Source organism: Pelecanus crispus, chromosome Z, assembly GCF_030463565.1.
Source record: "Pelecanus crispus isolate bPelCri1 chromosome Z, bPelCri1.pri, whole genome shotgun sequence".
Classification (NCBI taxonomy): Eukaryota; Metazoa; Chordata; class Aves; order Pelecaniformes; family Pelecanidae; genus Pelecanus; species Pelecanus crispus.
In genome coordinates, this window is record NC_134676.1 from 13,139,965 (window position 1) to 13,160,672 (window position 20,708).

General features: G+C 39.5%; 1 protein-coding gene across 1 annotated transcript in view; it reads right to left on the minus strand.

The window, feature by feature from the left end:
• GOLPH3 (golgi phosphoprotein 3) overlaps positions 1-17,983 on the minus strand; it is a 33,437-nt gene extending 15,454 nt beyond the window's left edge. Inside the window, exon 1 of the mRNA XM_075726228.1 lies at positions 17,771-17,983. Coding sequence (XP_075582343.1) covers positions 17,771-17,983 — 213 coding nt within the window. The remainder of the gene's footprint in view (positions 1-17,770) is intronic.
• Positions 17,984-20,708: the final 2,725 nt, after the last annotated feature.

The following is a 20,708-nucleotide window of genomic DNA, read 5'->3' on the forward strand; positions in this document are numbered from 1 at the left end:
ATAGCTCGCAAGACAAAATTTTAAATCTATGTTGATTCAAAGATCGAAAGAATGTTTACAACTGTCATGTTTATTCACACAAACACAGCACAAAAGCATTTTTTGTCAGAGCTGACCTAAAAATTTTCAGGTAAAAAGCAGTTTTGCTAGACAAGCATAAAGGGAAATGAGAGTAAAGTTTGTAACAGAAACTTGTTACCATATTAACTTAGAAAGCTCAGACTTTCCACCTCAGGAACGACAAAGCACAGAGCTAAGACCAAGGTCTTCTTTCTGCTTAAAGAATAAGTTATCAAAAATCCATGTTCATTAGACCCTTTCTTTCCAACCACCTCCTGCAGCATTTATTCACCTTCTCCTCTTCCCATGCCCCTTACCCAATTCCCAGCTTACACAGGTCTTCCTGTTCAGTTAGCCATTAATCTCTTGAAACTCTCACTTATTAAACAGTCCATCTCCTAACAATGGCCCTATGCATCGGTGTTACCCAACCCACCTTATCTTCCACTCCCTGCTTGTACCTTGCCTCTTTAGCTACACTTCCCCGCCATCAAACTGTGACACCCTCTCTCCTACAGCGGCCCCCTTCCCCACTTCATCTAGCTGTGACATGTAATACATTAACTTTTCACTTCCAGGTTTATAAAGATCTGACACTGAGTTACTGGAGCATGTCCAGAGAAGAGCAACAAAGCTGGTGCAGGGTTTGGAGCACAGGTCTTATGAGGAGCGGCTGAGGGAACTGGGGTTGTTTAGCCTGGGGAAGAGGAGGCTGAGGGAAGACCTTCTTGCTCTCTAGAACTACCTGAAAGGAGGTTGTAGTGAGGTGGGTGTTGGTCTCTTCTCCCACGTAGTTAGTGATAGAACAAGAGGAAATGGCCTCAAGCTGCGTCAAGGGAAGTTTAAATTGGATATTAGGAAAAATTTCTTCACGGAAAGGGTAGTCAAGCATTGGAACAGAGAGGTGGTGGAGTCACCATCCCTGGAGGTGTTGGGTTGATGATCTTAGAGATCCTTTCCAACCTTAATGATTCCTAGTTTTTCCTTGCATTAAAATAATCCAGCCACCAAGCCGGAAAACATGAAATTGCTACTCTACCATTAATTGGTTTAGTGGTGGACTTGATAATGTCAGGTTAATGGTTGGACTGGATAATCTTAAAGGTCTTTTCCAATCTAAATGATTCTATGAATTTGTGACCCTCATGAATTTCCTTAGATCTGTTCACATAGATGGTGCAGACAAGATAGCCAAGTATTTACTCCATGTATGACGAGCAGCCATCTTACTCTTGCCTCTGGTCCAACAGAGTAACAAAGCCACACGATTATATTAGCAGGTGTACAAACAAGTGATTCTTACCAATACACTGGGTCTAGCTTTGCTGAGCAAAGCACAAGCTCTCGCAGCTTCTTACTACTTACTGTAGAAATACCCCAGCTCAGATCTGCATACAAAACAGTGTAAACATATACTAGGACTCAGTCTGATACAGATGCTGGCATGCAGAGTGCAACAGAAGGCAGGGTTCACATGTATGCCCTGCAGGGAAGGAAGGGACAAGGAAGAGACCCTCAGTGGAAACATCCTACCAATGTCCCTTAAAACTTTAATTCACATTATTCCCTAACAACATCCTTTCCCAATTTGCCTCCAAGATCCCCGATTCTCAAACTTCACAAAGCTATACTTAAAATGCAATAGGGTCCTAGGACTTGCAAAAAAGCATTTATAAGGACTGCTAGAAATTATGAGAACTCCTGCACAGACAAAGAAATAATGTCATTCAGCAGCTCAAACATTATCACCCCAGCTGTGAAAAACCTAATGGGATCATGTGTTTATGCTATAATAAAGCCATAGCTAGATGGGCAAACTATACAGACAGAAAACACATACATATTAGCTCTGACAACATCCTAGTATTCTGAATTTGGTGGCTATTCAAATATTTTGTTGAACCACTCTGTACTAAGCATTACAGAATAAGAGCTGCTGCAGAAGTATTAAAGAACACTTCTACAGAACACATTGATTCCCAATTTTTCAAGAGACTCAAAATTTAAATTTCTGGATATTTAAAATCTGTTAAGTTACTCAAGAGATGTTGTAATTCAAAGATTATTTGGAAAAACTGTTTTTTAAAAAAGACAGATAAGACAACACTTTCTCCATCTCTGATCAAAAAAGGCAATGTAGTAATGACCACTATAGTTTACTAAGTATGTAAAAAATCAGAACGAGAAGATTCTAGCATGACCAGACCGCCTGAAGGTATTTGGCAAAGATCAGTGCCAAGTATGTTAGCGATTTTTACACAGTCAATGCTGCTTTTGAGAACTTGCGTGAAACTCCTAAAACATTTCACTTAAGGACAAAACAGCCAACCTCTGCAGAGCAGTCATTCAGTTACCTCTTACATTGCTCTACTCAGCTTCCAGGTAATTGTCAGGCTAGCTCTTTTTAAAAAAAGAAAGAAACAAACAAAAAGACTCTACCCAAAAAACCATCAGTATTTCCTGTTTCCAAAGTGCAAATTAAAGCCACCCAGCAGTAGCAGTGCAAAAAATACAATTAAATTGCAGATGTCCTTTTACATTTATAGACATTACCTCAAAACACTGAAGCAGAAATTATCTTTAACAGATTACAGAGTGAAGTTAAAAAAAAAACCTTCCTTCATAAAATTGAGTACAAAAGACTCACTAGAGATCAGGTAAACTTTTACTTAGAATACTTTGTTTTATATTTAAGAGTTACTAAAAATCTCTTCCCATCAGAGAAATATACATTCTCTCTTCAATTCTTCAGTTACCTCAGAGTAAGATAGCAGCAGTTCCACTATACCTGTCACAGGCCACAAAAGAGCAGGGAAGAGTGAAAAATCCATGAAAATCTCTCAGATTCAAAAGAAAGGAAAAGAAGCACTTGCTGAGTTCCAACCCTGAGGCTTCAAGATACACATATAATAATAAACAAAAATCATGTGTTTAACTTACTTTGTCAAGGCCACCTGTTTACAGAACACTGTACAGCACAACATAGACTGTAGCTGCCAATGCATTATCTAAGCCAGTGAGTCTCAAGATTACTTTGCAGACCACAGAGCCATGGCAAATACAAATCAGCTTTATGTCATTTAAAAAAGCACCATAAAGCCATATAATAGTCTGAAGAGAATTGTGAAGATAACAGCCTACTCACCAAAAAATAAAATATTTCTTCACGCTAGCAATTAACAGGCCTCTCAGGCCCATCCTCCGATCCTCACAGACCTATACTCAGTATTAGAGGTCAGTGTTATGTCAAAGTTTCAGCCCTGACTGACTCAATTTACATTTATGAAGAACCACAACAGCAGAGCTTCCCTGGGATAATGCATCTAACACTGCCCAGTCTATACATCTCTTACTAAAAGCCTTTTCTTTTTACATTTAGACTCCATAGTACTCTGTAAACCCTCACCTAGCACCCTCTACTTAAAAACAAAAGACCTATGGTAACCAAACTGAAATAAACCAAAAAATTAAAAGAGCTACACAAACCCCTGAATTCCTGTTCTCAGGAAATTCCAAATTCTTCTTCTGTGAAAGACACAAACAAAAAGACTTCAAAGTTTAGTAAAGAATGCAATCTCTGAAATTTCACATAGAGACAGCAGAAATAAAATGTCGTTTTAACCCTTTCCAGCCATGGTACCCCCATCCGAAGAGGAGCTGGCCACCTTGGAAAGTAACAGAAAGCCAAGATAAACAACAACTACATACATCTGCTGAGGAGCTTGCATGCCCTAACTCTGAAGCAATATATCTGACAGTCTATCAAGATGACATGAAACCCCTAGCTTCAGGGTTTCTCAGCTATGAGGCACAATCTAGGTTGAAGAAAGCTTTCACTTTAGCAAACAGTAAATTCTGAATTTACAGGTAGGCTGTTTTCCATTAGAAGAACATTTCAGAGGAAAAAATTTCAACCAGCTCTACTTGGATGCTGAAAGATAAAAAAATTAAGATTTCCCAAACTCCACAGGAGTTTGCTATTACTTTTATTACTTCTGCATGGATGGCATTCAAATACTGTGTTGGCGGTAGTAATATATAAGCTCCGAGACATAAAACTATTGTTTTGTTTATACACAAACAAGCATCTAGCTTTCCCAAACAAGGGTTTCTTCCTTGCCATCTATTCTTTCCAATATGCAGCAGACTATTTTTATGGTATGTTCTCAGAAATCACAGATGACAAACATACTGGAAAACATTCTGTGCTTGCTGGCATCATGGGAAGTTACTGAGGGCAATTAGTCACCCTCACCAAGTTTACATGCCAGCATAATAAAAATACAGTTTGGAGACCTGTAAAACATACAAGGTTCAGTTCTACTATTAGGATGAGAATAAGAAGAAACAGTTGTCAACAGATGTATTGCCTGAGATGGAACTAAGTAAAGCAAATGTGGAACTTGGAAAAAAATGTTTGAAAGTCAGTTTAGGTAATTTGTAGGATTGGACAAAGCAAATTCAGCAGTCTGCTAGTACAAAGTATGTGTGGGGCTGATTTTCATGTTGCATAGCACAACTAGCGAAGAGCCTGCCTACTTCTAGCATTTACACAGCATGTGTCACGAAGGAAGACTATATCTGCATGCTCACTTTAAGTAGTTATCTCAGTACTGAGAAAGAGACTCATGTTTTGTAGATAGATAAATTCACATATCTTTTCTTAGAGGTACTTAAAGTGGCAGAGAGAAACATCAGGAGGAAAAAAGCAGGAAAAAAAACTGAGGTCAAAATGACATCCCAGTGTTTAATCACTTTCCCAGCACAAGCATCTCTTTCAAACCACTACTTTCTGCACACCACTTCAATTATTTTTTTTCCTTCAAGAGATTCATTTCAGTTTGACCCTTCAAATCAGTGTCACAGCATCTCATTATTACCCTTGCACAAAACCATGTAACTAGAGAAGGTACATGCTCCCCCATGTCTTCATTTTTAGCCATTTGAGGGCTAAACCCAAGCATGCAGTCCAACAAAGCCTGAACTGCTGCTGAAGGCAAAGTATCTATTTTTTTTCACCCCACCAAAACGCATCGCTGCTCCCTCTCAAGCCCACAGTAGCATTTGTGTAGTCAGCTAGATGAGAAAGTGGTCTGTCTGAAAGCTAATGGTCAGTCTCCTCATCTGATTCACTGAGCTGGTGAACAAATTCCAGAGACAGCACATGAAAGGGAAGGAACACGGTTGGGACAGACAGCAAAAGGCAAGAGCATCCCCTTCAGTGACAACCCACGCTTCAATGGACAAACTGCTTTCAAAACCTGAACAGTTTTCACAACCTGAATAGTTACAGCTAGAACTATTCACTTAGTCTTTGGAATAAAGAGCTCAAAAAAATAAAAAAAAATCATATATTACTGGGCTACCAGTACTGAAGCCATTCATGAGCACAGTCTGCTCAGAAAATGTAAAATGCTTAATGCTTACGGTATCATGCACTATATTCATCACTACCCTCAGCTCCCCATTTTGGACCTCAGCAATGATTACCCTGATCATCATAAATCTGAAGTTATATTATCTAAATCTGACAAGACAGCAATAGTATCCCTTTCTGATTCTCTGAAGCAATAGCAAGTTCTTTCAGAGGTGCCTACTAGCCTATTATTAGCCAGCACAAAGCACAGACAGAACATAATAATCCAAAATCATCGTCTGTCACTCATTCGAAACCTACTGCAAAAGACATGCAGACAATTTATCTTGAAATACGGGGCTGTGGCGAGTTGTAGTTCATAATGGACTTAATCACAATTGTGACAGAACTCTTTTTTAGTCAAGGAGTTCCTCTCTGAAGTAGTAATTTTGGGATCTACAGAAAGACAGCTGGGGAGGGCAGAGGGAAAAGGAGCAACAGCATACACTGCCCAGGTGCACTGCAGCAGATTAAAAGTTAATAGGAATTTTCATCTGCCACAGTTTTCATGTCAAGGATGGCTGTTTCCTTCCCCTTGCATCCTATCTCCAACATTAGAATCTGTTGCAAGCAACTTTGCAACTTTAATCTGCTTCACAGGTATGACTGTGGATGACAGTTTTTATGTATTTTGATTTTAGTGAAAGCAGATTTTCTGAAAGCGGCTGGAATCACCTGAAGAACTTCTACAACACATCTCCTTAAAGGTGGGCCCAAATCCAAAATAGAGACAGTATGTATACAGAAAGGATAATGAAAGTACCTGGTTTATTATAAATTATGTTTTAGCATAGAATTTCAATCCTTTCTGTTGACCCAAAGGCTTCATTTTAGGAATTCCAAATGTATCTATCACCAGTATTCTTCTACAACAGAAACACTACGTCCTCTTGGATACTCATGTAAAGTCATACAATTAAATGGAAATACCAGGACACAGCGATAGGAGAGGACAAAGAATAGTAAGTGAACATCAGCTTCTGACAACTTTACATGATTCTGTGGTTCCTATCCTTTTAGCTGAAAGTAAAATTGCTTGCCTGCTCTTGTTGCAAGTAAGCAAATCTCTTCTTTGTGATAATGTAACTATAAGCAGACATCTGAGGAAGATCACAGTCAGTAACCGAGACAGTAACTGAGTTACTGTTACAAGTTTATGGATTCTTTAGATATCAAACACTCTTAAAAGTTAGTATTTTATTTAGGAACATCATCATTCTATAAAGAAGAACTAATACAATTTCTGAATCTCTTGGAGGTGGTGGAAGTCAGCAAGATTGATGCTATATATACTGAATTTCATATTGAGCATATTTTATAATTTGTCCAACAAATCTGATGCCTGACTTTTTCAGTCAAACGTAAAAATTTCAACCACATCCTTTTCCAGAGCAGGTAATTCTTATATTAGAAATAAGATACACTGTAAAAAAGTTATCTAAGTTTTTTTTTTCCCACCATATTGTTGTAAGAAGCTTCTCAACATAAAAATACGCAAATGGGTCTTGTAAAAATGAACACACACAAAAAAAAAACCACGCACAAACTTTTCCAAAGTCTCAATGACAAAGAAAATCTGGTCAATACTAGGAAAACTAACTTTATATTTATTCTGTTAATTTGAAGCCCTGTAGCCAGTCAGCATTCTTCCCTCCTCAACTAGGTCCTTACACAGATTTCTATAAAGCTCTGATTCAGCTATTCAAGTAACCTTAGACAGACACCTTAAACTCCAGTGAGAACCAATTCGAAGTCTAAATACTAAGTCTAAATAATAGTCTAAAAGTCTAAAAGGTTTGGTAAAAATACCAGCGCAACTAAACATGTTTACAAGAAGCCGGGGGAAAATGCAAACAATAGAAAACAATGATGGAAGAGGAGAAAAAGGAAAAGCTTCATTGCAATATTCATCGAAGACAGGTTGGACTGTCCAAAATTATTTGAATCCTCGAGATAAAATTAGGCTGCTCTCACCACAGGTATCTTATTATATTAACTGATCCATTTTCACCTTCAGGGGATCAAAAAGATCTGTCCTTTTCTTTCCAGTGCAGGTTACTGTAATTTAATCTACCTGAAGACGAGTGTAACCACAGTCTGCAGCTTACAGTAGTCTCACACAACAAAAGCTGTCACAGTCAAATTATGCATGTGCTTTAATGACCTAGATATTCTCTGTTACTTTCTAATAGATATTCAATACACATATGTTAATCTGTTAAGTATAACAGCTATTGATTTATTTACCTGCAAGAAAATCTTATACTCCATGACACTACAGTACTACACAATACCAGACAGATTAAAACACAAAACCAAATGCAGCTTCTGTGGCAGCATTCTCTGGCAAGATCCAAATAAACTTCCTTTGCCAAGGAACTGTGTGGTTTTACCCCAGCCTATTGAGACTTAGTGGAAAATATAATGTTCAGAGTTCAGGCCTTCTACAAATAACTCTTCAATAATAGTTTCAATCTCTTCCCTCCCCTATGGACCTATAAGACAAGAGAGAAGAAAAGCCTCCACAATTCTGGAATACAAGAATGACAGTAAGCTGAGAATGTGCTCATGTTTAGGTGCTCAGACAACAAGCAACCCTGAAATGCAAAACTCATTTTTAGTTTTGACAGCAATAAGATTCGACAAAATTTACGATTACCTAGAAAATTATAAAAAGACAAACCGTCCATTTGTCTTATAGAAATGTTTTCACATCTACTGTCTGCCAGAGTTTCATTTTCAGTGCTTCTCTAGAAGCACTAGAAGTTAAAACATACTTGGTTAAAGACATGACCCAGCTTCACCTGACAGGAATGCATTCAGAGAAGGCTACTTTGGATATATTGTATAGACATATAATATATATAATAACCAAAACTGAGATTCATTTTTCAGATAGCTCGAGTGGGTACAAAGGAATTTCAGATCCAGTAAAAGAAACACAGTTCTATCTATTGGAAAAAATAAAAATGCATTTCTGAAGACAAAATAATGTTAGGAGACATTCACCCCTTTTACCAGTCATCCCTCAAAAATAGTAATAGAAAGATAAAAACAATATGCCCAAAACTTACGAATATTCAAAATATTCAAGACACCTGATAGACGAATACTCTGGATTTTCTCATGTGTCAAAGGGAAAATATCCAAACTTCAAGTCATTTGCAATTAAAATTAACTAGATCCCTCTTCATCCTCTTCACACTAGATTAAGGGTCTATGCCAATCTATACCTAGCTAGCTCTTTGCTGCAAATCTTACCTTTCAAGTAAGCCATCACCTTCTCAACCCAGAAGGTTGCAGGAACATCTAATGATACATCTTGACCTACGGAACTTTTGAAAGTTAATACCTGTTTCAGAAAGAAAAGCAAACCAGAGTGCAGAAGTGTTTATTATTGGAATACTACAATGTGAGGACTTTGATGTCTAACTGTGGTGCCTCTTGATTTCCTCTTTTGACGCAACTGAAATCATTAGCCATTTTACTGGAACATAAATTGTAATCTAGTTATGAACAGAAGGTAAGTTAGTGAGGAAAATCTCTGAAGTGTTCTGACAGCCAAACACTAGAAATGCTTTAGGAAAGCAAGCATAATATTCTACAAAGCAGACTATTGTTGACAAGAAACTTGTCAGGTATTTGATTAACCTGCTACTGCATTTAGGAATAAATAACAAACAGCAACTGTCAACTACTGAAAGCACTAAAGCCAAATGCTATTGCCCAGCTTTTCAAGCACTACACAGGCATAAATTACACAGACACACCTCTTCACTAAAATTAAGATCGTAAAAAACTTTACTGAAGAGGAGGCAACCAACACGTGCACACTGCTGAACCCTTACGAGACCCCTGAACAAATCAACATTTAATAGTCTGACTGTTCATTTAGGAATGAAAAGACAAACTTAGAAGCCTAACTTTCAGGATGATTAAGTGTATACACATGCAGATAATGACTTCAAATATCTGCATGGCTCTTGCAAAGCCACCTTCCATCAGGATCCAATCTCTGTTATCCATACTTGGTGCAAAATAAAGATGTAACTAATATGTTCCAAAACCAGCAAATTGATTTCTACACTACCAGCTATTGTCACTGAGCATAAAAGCTGACATTTATTTGAAAGAAATGTTTAATTAGAACTGGTGCTTAAGTCCTCCACATTAGGTGTTTCACTCAAAAAAACAAGTCTTCCCATGGCAGTGAGTAAATATAACAGGATCAGAAAAACAGCTCGCATCCTGCCTAGATCTGACAACCAGAAGCTTACACATTTAGTGTCTCCTAGTGGTGGGCTGACCCAGGTGGCAGCTCAATCCCACATAACCGCTCCCCTAATCTCCCCCAGTGGGGTGGGGAGAGAGAAAAAGAAGAGCAAAAGCGTAAAAACAAAACAAAACTAAGTGATGTAAACCACTCACTCACCACCTCCCACAAAAAGACTGCTGCCCAGCCAGTCCCTGAGCAATGACCACCTACCCACCCCTTTACCCCCTCCCTTTTTCTTGCTGACCATGACACAATATAGCACAGGATACCCCTCTGGTCTGTGGGGTCAGCTGTCCGGGCTGTCCACCCTCCCAGCCTCTTGCACACCCCAACCTACTCACTGGTGTGTGGGCACAGTGAGAAACAGAGGTGGCCTTGACACTGTGTGAACACTGTTCAGTAACAGGTAAGACAGGGCTGTGTTATACCTTTTTGGCCAAAAACTGAAAACTGGCTGCTATGAAGAAAATTATCACAGCCAGGTCCAGTACAATTCTCTTTAAGAGTATGTCCTTCTGTTGTTGTGCAGCCCCCCGACATTAATGAAACTCACAAAAAGGGAATTTTTAATCACACATTAACCTCTGTGTGTGTGTGCAATTTGATTCAGAACTGTCTTGTGTGTGTGCACACCATCTGATTTAGAGCTGTCTGTCTCTGTGATTTGATTTAAACCCCATCTGTGTGTGCAACCCTGCTGTACATTTCAGGTGACCCTTGCCATTCTCGAATCTTTAACTAAGTCACTATTTTGATTATAATGAATTCTCTTGAATCACTCTGTTAAATTGGCTGATGCTTAAGTGCTGTTAAGAATTATACAACCTAATTCTGTGATCTATCTCAAAAATATTAATAAATCTTAAATTGCTGCTAAACCAAAGCCATGTAAAAAATCGTATTTGCAACACCTTCTAATACAGACAAAGCAAGTCTAATACTGGCTGACTAAATAATAGGCATAAGTTTCACTAACTTTGACTAACTAGGCTACATTAATACTACAATTTGCTCCTCCAGGCTTACAAACATACTGTATCTTCCCCCAAATATAACAGCTATCCCTTTCTTCTACCTTTTCTTCTACAGTAGGCACAATTTAAAACACTATGTAAAGTACTGTATTATTTCAAATTGGGGAGCTGTACAATGTTTCATTTTTAGGGATTTGCATCAGGTCATTAATGTGGATGGATTGCCAGAGTCATGTTTTGGGTGTTTAAAAAAAACAAGTGTGCGTAAGGGATAGGGATTCCTCTCTTCTTTGTCTGAAATTCCCCTAGTTTCCTTTCAGTTTGTTCTTTTCTGAACAGGTCTCTCACTGGTTTCACCTACCCAGGTGCAAACAATATTCAAGAAACAGGCTATCATAATGCCACGTCAACATTTTCATTACGAGATAAAAAAATTCCACTCATTGCACTGTTCTCACATTAGAAGGAACAGATTCTTCCATTTAGTACTTAACATGTACTAACTGTAAACGGAAAGCCTCAGCCACAGACTGCAGATGCTGCTAAAGCAGAAGTCCCATTTAAATATCCAGCACAGGCAAAGCAGTTGTAATTAGCGCTTCCTAAGTAATTAGTAGAGATCAAACATCCTTATGGCATTTACCTCAACCTAGCCAATAAACGTTACACCTGCCTCCTCCACTGTGCAGTGCAGAAGACATACTGAAATGGCAACGTAATACGTATAGAATGCTTCTCTCATGGTAGAGACTGTCGAATGTGGAAGTGCCAAAGTAAAATCAAGTGTCTACGGAAGTAAAAAATGGAAGTGCAGTGTGCTGCGCTGTAGAAGAATGATTGGCTAACAGAAACATCATGATACAGCCTGTGTACAAAAGACACCTAGCCTGGCAGTTAAGGACTCTAAATAATACAACCACATGATGCTATCTATTAAGACCATAAAGGCAGATGACTAGAAATTGTATAGCAATAAGCAGCTTACAAGTGTTTAAAAGAATATCAGCAAAAGAAAGATATGCAAAAACCCCAACAGACTAATTTCCCAGCATGATGAATAAATCCTGTAACACCAACAAATAATAAAAGAGCTATCAGCGTAACACCTCTCCAATTATAAAGATCTAGCTTACAAGGCATACTATTTTATTATCTTAATGGTCCACCATAAACAGGAAAAAGAAAAGAAAAAAAAGGTTTGAAATGCAGTAGTTTAGTATAGGATATACTGGGGGAGGTGGGAAAGACTTGGCATGCATAGTACTGGTGTGCACTCAGACTAACAGCTTAGTCCTAGTACCACACATTTTTGTGCTCCTACTCATCCAGGCTTACATACAGTCCACTTAGAGGAAAAGAACAGTCATGCACTATTTTATGTGTAACCTTGTAATTTTTATGTCTGAAAAGTGTATGTGAAATAATTCTGCAGTAACATTTTATGAACATTTCTGAAAGAAAATAAATTACTGAAATTGATCCAAGACCTGTTTGCAAGCCAAGAAAAACCCAGTTAAAAGTGGCACATGGTAAGTTGACTCTTACGTTTTTTCTTTCTTTACGAAAAATTATGAGAAAACAGATTGAGAATGTTGTCTATGCAGAGGAAACAGAGACTCACATTTACTCCAGACTAGCTTCCTCTTCCCCCAGTAATGCAACACAGAAGTGAGTATGTGCTGCAGTAATTATTTGCTCTGTAAGAAAATCATTCTTGAATATACTATCTGCAACGCTTACCCTGGTCAATTTAGCCTTGCAAAGAAGGCCCATTACACATAGCTTAACTAATTCAGGCAAATGCTGCGGTAGTTGAACTGCTTTAGGATCAAAGAACACCTCAAATAGTAACACTTTTTGTTTAATATAAAATGTTAGTTTTCAGTTCCATGATTACTTCCTTTCTAGCCATTAACAGCAATATTTTCTTATATATACTTCATGCCATTTTTTTCTTTTTAAATAGCTTGCTATAGGGAGAGGAAGAAGAGTTACAGCTTTGTTTCTTAAGAGCACTTTGAAAAAACTGAGAAGCATCACTAGAAAGGCTTTGACAATGTTTTTGTCTTTGCCCTACACTAGAGCTTGACATGAAAGAAAGGACTGCAATACACTCGAAGTTATCTATGAATAAATAATATAGATTACAGATTAGTCATGCTATAAGAGCAGGGATAACCACAGTAGCTGCATGCAGAACCATGAAATATTAACACCATTTCAACACATGAAGTCAACTTGTATCCAAAACACTGCTTCCAAATCAGCAAATCCTCCAAGGAGCCCAAAAGCAGGATTTGCTCAGCAGCACAGTGAAGAGGCACTTTACTGCATCCTGTAGCACACAGAATTGGGGTACTTCTCTTCCCACGCTCCCATCTTCTCCTAGCCTGTGATTTGCGTGTAGACATGAGATTAAAAAAAGGACCAAAAAGGTAGACAGCTATGAAAGAGAATTTCTCACCACAGACATTACACACTTTGTTGTTATTAGGCCCTGAACATTGGAGAAAAAGCACGTCTTTGTCAAGGTTTCAACACATTCATACATCATTCTTCAACTGAAATGTGAATTCCCAGTAGATGCCTCTTCATGTTTCACTCATTTGTCTCAGAAATTTTCCAGCAAAACTTGGGGAGCTTTTGAGTTGACATTCAGGCTGTTGCTGAAACTTTTTTATTGGGGGGGCGGGGGGGGGGAGTGGGGAAAAAGAGTAAAAAAAAAGATATGAAGATGACTTTTCAAAACTTGGATCATTTGCTACACAGGCAGAAAAACCCAGACTTCTGCATCATAATATGAATTTCACAAAGCCAAATGTTAGTATCAAGGAAAATGCCACCCATTTTTCAAAATTCTTATTTCACCTTTCAGAAAAATCTCTTTAGGATTAAAATACAAAATTCAGTTAACAAATCCAGACACTCGTATTTGTAAGAAGAATAAAGAAACTACACTTCATCACTAATGTGATCAGCACAGAACAGCACATCTGAAGCAGGCAAACCAGCTCCCTAATAACCTATTTCAACACAACAAAAAATTATCATAACCTTCACATGAACTGTTTAGACAAAAAGCTATGCTGCAACACTAAATCTTCAGCAGTAAATGAAGTTTCTGAAGGCCAAACACAAGTAGCAAAGATCCAAGATAATTTCTGTACCTAACAAAGTGATTTAACATTACTTCACTTTCACAAATATTTTAGTCTTCACTAAAGAAAGGGTAAATAAAACCAGAAATATTTACTGTTGCAGTAGACCACAGTACATGACAACTATTTCAGCATACTTTACATGAGTTTCCTTTCAGCAAATAAGGAATTAGTCACAGATCAAATAAATATTTTATCTTAGTAGGTGCCATGTCTCTATAGCTGCTTCAGTTTCTTTAGTTGCGGCACACCGTACAGAGGATAGGAGCAGCTCTGTGCATTGCTGTATTCAAACAGATTCCCAACATGTACCAACAGAGAACTCCAACAAGGGAAAGAGAAAAAAAAAAAATCCTACCTGTACAAAAAACTTAAATGAACTTAAATGGAGCAACAGTTACAGAGCATGGCCACCCAGCAACCTCTCCATTTTCTATGGGACTGAGTTACAAGATGTCTGGAAGAACTGTAATGAAGAAACTGGCCTTTACTCATCTCTTAGCTGTCGTTTTTAAATAAGCTAACTTTTAGTATTTATCACTCCCTTCTTTTGGGAGTGATGACCTTGGATGCTTCAGTAGTTCTACAGAATAACCTCCCTTTTGCTGTGGCTTTGACATAACCTAATGCAATACTATTTTTAACTTAATACAGAAAAGTATTTTATTTCAGTGAATATTTTTTATTCTTACAGCAATAGGCTATTGCTCCACTATAAATGGATGAACACTACTCTCTTTCCCAGTCGTGTTTCCAAATAAGTGTAGGTGTTCTTGTGATGCTCCCTAAAGAATTCTACTAATGTATTTTGTTCCAGTATATTACCTGCTCCTCCAAGGGCACCGCATCTGTCCTGTTATGCAAGCACGTACATATTTCAGCACATATCCCTTATAACCTATCTTTACCTTGGAATATGGAAATAGTTACGTATACACAGAAGACAGAAATTGAAGAGGAACCACTGGTGGTTCAACCAGTACACATATAATTTAATTAGGCCAAACTGGGGGGGGGGGGCATGTCCAGGAAGCACATGTGAATGCAGTTAATTGTGTTCAAGCATTAAGAATGGGACTGGGGTGTGCTGCGTTTGTTTTAGGGCAGCCAGGCATTCCCATCCCTGAACTCCTACTGCAGTGATAACCAGGCAACAACTCAAAAGTTTTGCTTTGGTTGTTACAATCCCCACACTATCCTGAAAGCAGTATTCACATAAATAACTAAAAATCTACTAGAAACATTGAACTTAATCCATCACTGCCTGAAGCTTCCTGAAAAACTTTCCTAGGAGTAAAGGCTCTGTCAGCTAAACTTAAAAATTATAAATGGTAGCTCCCTACATATGAAGCATTTTGTATACAGTTTACAAGGTGTTAAGACATATTCACCAGCATTTAACATGAGAAAAAAAAATTACCCCCAAAACTGAAAGCTAAGTTTCCAACACAGTTATCAGTGACTTTTCCGAAAGACAAGCTATTTTTAAGGAAACATGTTCTTTGGCTAATCCAGACTCCTTTTTTGTATGTTTTTATTTATTTATTTTAAACTCAACAGTAAATTATTCTATCCTGTTGGAATAAACAGTAAGGACATTATCAGCTTTGAATTTACTGGCTTTCAATTGAGCTTATAGCTCACACATGTGCCTTTGCCTTTCCTCCACACTCTGTGTAGTTATACAATTATACTTTATAGACCCTATATTGCTTTTCTCTGCTTGCTGTCATGAGACAGTCTCACACAAATGTCACAGGAAATCAATTCTACTGGAAATAAAAACTTAATAAAAAGCATTTCCAGATATGTAAAGTATGTAAGTTTTGCTTACTTATCATTAGAACAATAGAGAACAACAACAACAAAAAATAATCTTTGGAAATGAGTCTACAGTTTTATTTCCAGTTTTAAAAGGAAAAAGATGTGAAGACAAAGCCGTTCACATAGCATAGCTTGTACACAGGGGTATAAGCAGCCTCAAAAACAAAATACGAACCCTAGTGATTCATGTCTAACAAAGCTCAGAAATGGTGTATGCTACAGTTTCTGCATAAGCCCCCCACCCTAAAGATAACATTATAATTCTTTTTGTCTGATGTCTCAACTGCAAAATCCCAAGGGAGTTATGGATAGCCATGCCACTTAGTTCCTTTTTCCATACAAAGGAATACCAGATTATTTGCAGTGTGTGCCACTGGTACACTTAGTAAAGTTAGATGATTTGTAATTTTGATGACACCAATGCAAAGCTGGATTTTTAGGCCCAATGTTAACTATTAAGTTTTGATAGACTAGGAGGACTTGCACCATATATTCTTTCCAGGCAGACAAAATGCTCCCACCTTGAAATCTTTACAGCCTAAGGCCTGCAAATTAGCAGATTTAGTACACAGTCCCAGGGACAAAAGAAAGAGCTGAAAGATCACCCCACCTTCCTCAAGGCAAGACCTCCTAGGCAATCCTGCCAGATACCTGTCTTGTCACACCTAACTTACTCTTCCACAACTATTCAGGTGCGTAGAAAGAGAAATGTGCGTACGCACAAGTCTTCAACAGGTGGAAGCACACATCACTGTGAATGTTACTGAGTTTATCAGGATGCCGTGGCAAGGTCCATCTGAAAAAACGAGATTACAAGAATATGGCCTAAAATACACAATCTGAGAGAGAAATGAAACACGTTATTGTAGCAGGTATATACACAGGTATACCCACACGCATTGAAAAACAAATGTTAACCAGGAAAACTACTTTTTAACCTATTCATTATCAACTAGCAAATTTATTTTAGATGCAATGCACTGCCAAAAAACATATAACTTATCAGCAGCTATTAAAAAAAAAGCGGGTTGCTTATTTAGATCCATATTATAACTCACATCTAAAATAAAGGTGTATTATACTTCACCATACACCACACCAAATTAGACCATTTCCCCAATACGACTGACTTTTCTGCAGTGTGCATGTTTTTTATGTTGATCACCTCTTTCAAATGAAACAAAAATCTGACACACGGGTAGAAGTACACCTTCCTCAATGACTTATTCACAGTATCATTACAAACAATCTACCAATAGTAAAGTAAAAGTAATAGTAAACTAAAAATAGAAACAGAGAATCATATAATAATGCCATTTCCTTGTTTTGACACACTTCTCACTACTCAAGGCCCATTTTTGTCATATGCATCTCCCCCAACTTTAAGACATTTTTCACATGCATTAGTCTGGGAAGTCTTAGTAGAAAGGGCTGCTAAGCATCCTAAAGCACCCAATGATCACATAAGTATCACAGAATTATGTCTGACAAGATACATAGTAGACAAGTCTTCCACATTACAGCCAATGTGGAAGCAGCATAAATATTGCAGGTCTACCCAGGCCTCCAAGCCAACCCCCAACGCTGACTAGAGGCCTTGGCCCTCATCTCCAGGTCACCGTCTTGCCCCTACCCGGCCTTCCTTGAGACGCTACGCATATGAGAGTCCCTCTGCGAACCCCGCATCCAAAGGGCGATACAAACTCTGTGCCAGGCTCCCCCTCCCCGAAATCCAAGCACATTCCTCACCTCACCCGAAACACCAAGCCTGTTCCAGCATATGTCCCTACCCCGGCAACGTCACAGTCCCCGTCCCCAGCAATGCCTCTGCCCCAAACCCGCAGCAACACTCACCCAGCAGCGCCCTTGCCCCCATCCCGCCCGCACCCTAGCACCACTTGGGCTGCCCTTCCCTATCAACGCCTTCTATAAGCCCCCGAATAACCCGTATCCCCTCAGGCACCCCGTTCCCAGCCCCCCCCCCGGGCCTCCCAGACCACCCTCTGCCCAGCGCCCCTCACTTCTGCCCGCCCCAGCCCCGCCGCCACGGCCCCGGCCGCACCTCACGGTCCTTGAGGCCCAGGAGCAGCACCTCCTCCATGAGGGTGAGCCGCGTTTCTTTGGAGTCGCCCTTCTCGTCGTCGCCGGACTCGTCCCGGCGGCCTTCATCCTCCGGGCCGCCCCCCGCTCCCCGCTCCTTGTCGGCGGCGGCGCTGCGGGAGGCCTCGGTCCGGCGCTGCACCAGGCCGGAGCTGCGCTGGGTCAGGGAAGTCATGGCTGGAGGCGGCGGGAGGGCTGAGGCCCGCGGCGGGGAGAGGGGCTGGGCGACAGCGCGGGAGGCGGGGAGGAGAAGGGACGGGAGCCGCTCCCGCCTCCGCCCTATCCGCACCGGGGCAGCTGCCGGCCGGGGGGAGTCATGGGGAGCGAGGCTCGGCCGCGGCGGGGGAGGCGGAGGCAGCGGGGGCCGGCGTCCCCCCCTGCGGCGGCCGAGCTGGCGGAGGCGGCTTCTGCTCCAATATGGCGGCGCAGGCTGATGTCAGCGGAGGATGTGGCAGCGCCGGGCGGGGGGCGCCGGAAGGCGCCGCGGGGGGGCGGGGCCCCGCGGGGCGGGGCTGGGGCGCCGGGGGCGGGGCCCCTCCGCCGCAGGGGGCGCTCGCGGCGCCGGCCGTTGGTGGCCGTTGGTGGCCGTTGGTGGCCGTTGGTGGCCGTTACGGGGGCTGCGGAGAACGGTTAAGGCAGCGCGCCGGGAGCGGGGCGGCCGGTGCCCAGGGGCTGGGCACTGCACTCTCTCAAATTAATGGATTTTTCTGTGCCTACTTTACAACCTTAAGCCTGCTTAATTTCATTTTCAGCAACAAGACCCTGTCGGATTGCTAGTGCAGCCCCCCCGAAATAGATCTCTCTCTATGTATGTGTATACATACACACCTTCGCTAAGCTCAGGTGAGCTCTCAACAGTCTTGACTTCAGACTCAGGAGGTGGGCGTCCCTCCGCTCTGCTGTCGATGAGCATCTTTCAAACCTTTAGCCCTTCTGCATGTGGCACACCAGAAACTCAAAAAACTGCTTATCGAGGCAAAATCCCATATATGTTTCCAAGTAGAGTATTTTATTGCAGAAAAAAAGGTGTTTATGATGCAAGGATGGCCTATACTTTCTAGTCCACAATTAGGATACTGCATTTGGCCATACTGAGATTATATAGAGACATACATTTTAGATAAAATACATAAAATATGTGTGATATGTATCTAAGATACAAATAAAATATTATATAAACATATAAAAGAACTATTTTTTTTAATATATATATATATGGGATTTTTTTTAAGGTGCACCCTGTCTACTCGGAGCTCCGAGTCACTCTGTAAGTGACTTTAGCCTCCATTGTTTCCCACACCCCCAATTCTTGCGTCATCTGCTATTGTGCCTTGGTGATAATTCAGTATAGCTTCTCCAAGATCAGTGACAAAAAAGAATAGCAGACAGACAAAACTGATCCCCAGAGGATGTGAATCATTCACAGAAGTGTTTGCTGATCGTTCCTCTTCTGTGTTTTGAAGCCTGCCAATTACTCACAGTCCACTTACTGTGTGACATTCTGATTTTTTTAATTTTTTTTTTTTTTAAATTAAAATGTTTTGCTGTACCAGGTCAAATGCCAAACCAAAGCTTAAGGTTATAACATCACTGTTATTTTTATCAAATAAACATTTGCATAAAGAAGAGATACCACAATAGCATTACAAGATCTGTTTTCTGGAAATGTCTTTTCTGAGTAGTAATTATACTCAAAACATTATTAGTTTAGTCCTATATGAGTCACTCAGATATTTTGCTGAGGATTACAATCAAGATGGCAGGCATGTCATTAACCTGGGTCATCACTTTTACCTTCTTTTAACATAGTCACTATATTAACTTTCTTCCTGTTCTTTGGAACTCTCGAGATTTATCGAGAGTAATAATTAGAGATCAAAAAGAGGTTCCAAAAAACTATTTTAAAAACCTGTATGCAAGTTATCCTGGCTTACTGATACAAATTACCTAGATTTACTACTGCTGTTTAAATTTCTCTTGTAGTACACTGTTAATGGAAAGGATTTCACATTTGTCTGGTATGATAAAATTTACCTATTTCCCCAGAATACAAAGCTATTTACCGAACACATTTTTTAAAGCACTGTTAACAACTATTACATTTCTCTTTAGTATATTGTTGTTAGAATTTGCCTTGCACCTACATTCAATTCCCTGTTTCTTTCTGCTGGCAAAAATTTCTCATCATCACGTACATTTTCTTTAATTCCTAGATTTAATTAACAAAGCAATATTATCTTCTCCTTTCTTATCAACACAATGCACTGTTCAGCCTGTTAAATTTATTTTCACTTTCCCACTACACTAGTATGGCATTTTAACTATGTTTGGGTTTTGTCCTGATTGCATTTTAAGGGTTAATTGATTGAATGGTCATTAGCAATTCCTGATTTATACTTTTTTGGTTTGGGTCCTTTCCTTAAGGGCCTCAAAGGACTCATAATTATTTTCAGTTTTGTGAAAATCACTTTTTGAAAGTAGTAGCTAATTATATTATTGATTTACCCACTTTTCTGTTTTTTATTACAAAAGTGATCAAATTAGCATCACTTGTAGGTTAATAAGAATTTTTAATTTTGTTGATTGATTTCATTTTTATTAGGATGAGGTGTGCTATGAAGTTCCTTATATTTGACAGTCACTTTTGCACAAATTGAATGGTATGATTTCAAACAAATATGTTTTTTCATTACTAATTTCAGTCCTGATTCTTTATCTAATGAACCTAAACAAATAAGCTCAGTGTGAATCAAATTAGGAAAGCATATAATTCAATTCTGAGCCAAATAATTTTCTTTTCTTTTACACCAGTGCAACAGTGATAGACAAAACCAAACTTTGAATGAAAAGGATAGTGAAGAAAACACATTTCAGTACGCACATGATTTCGTTGCTGTGGA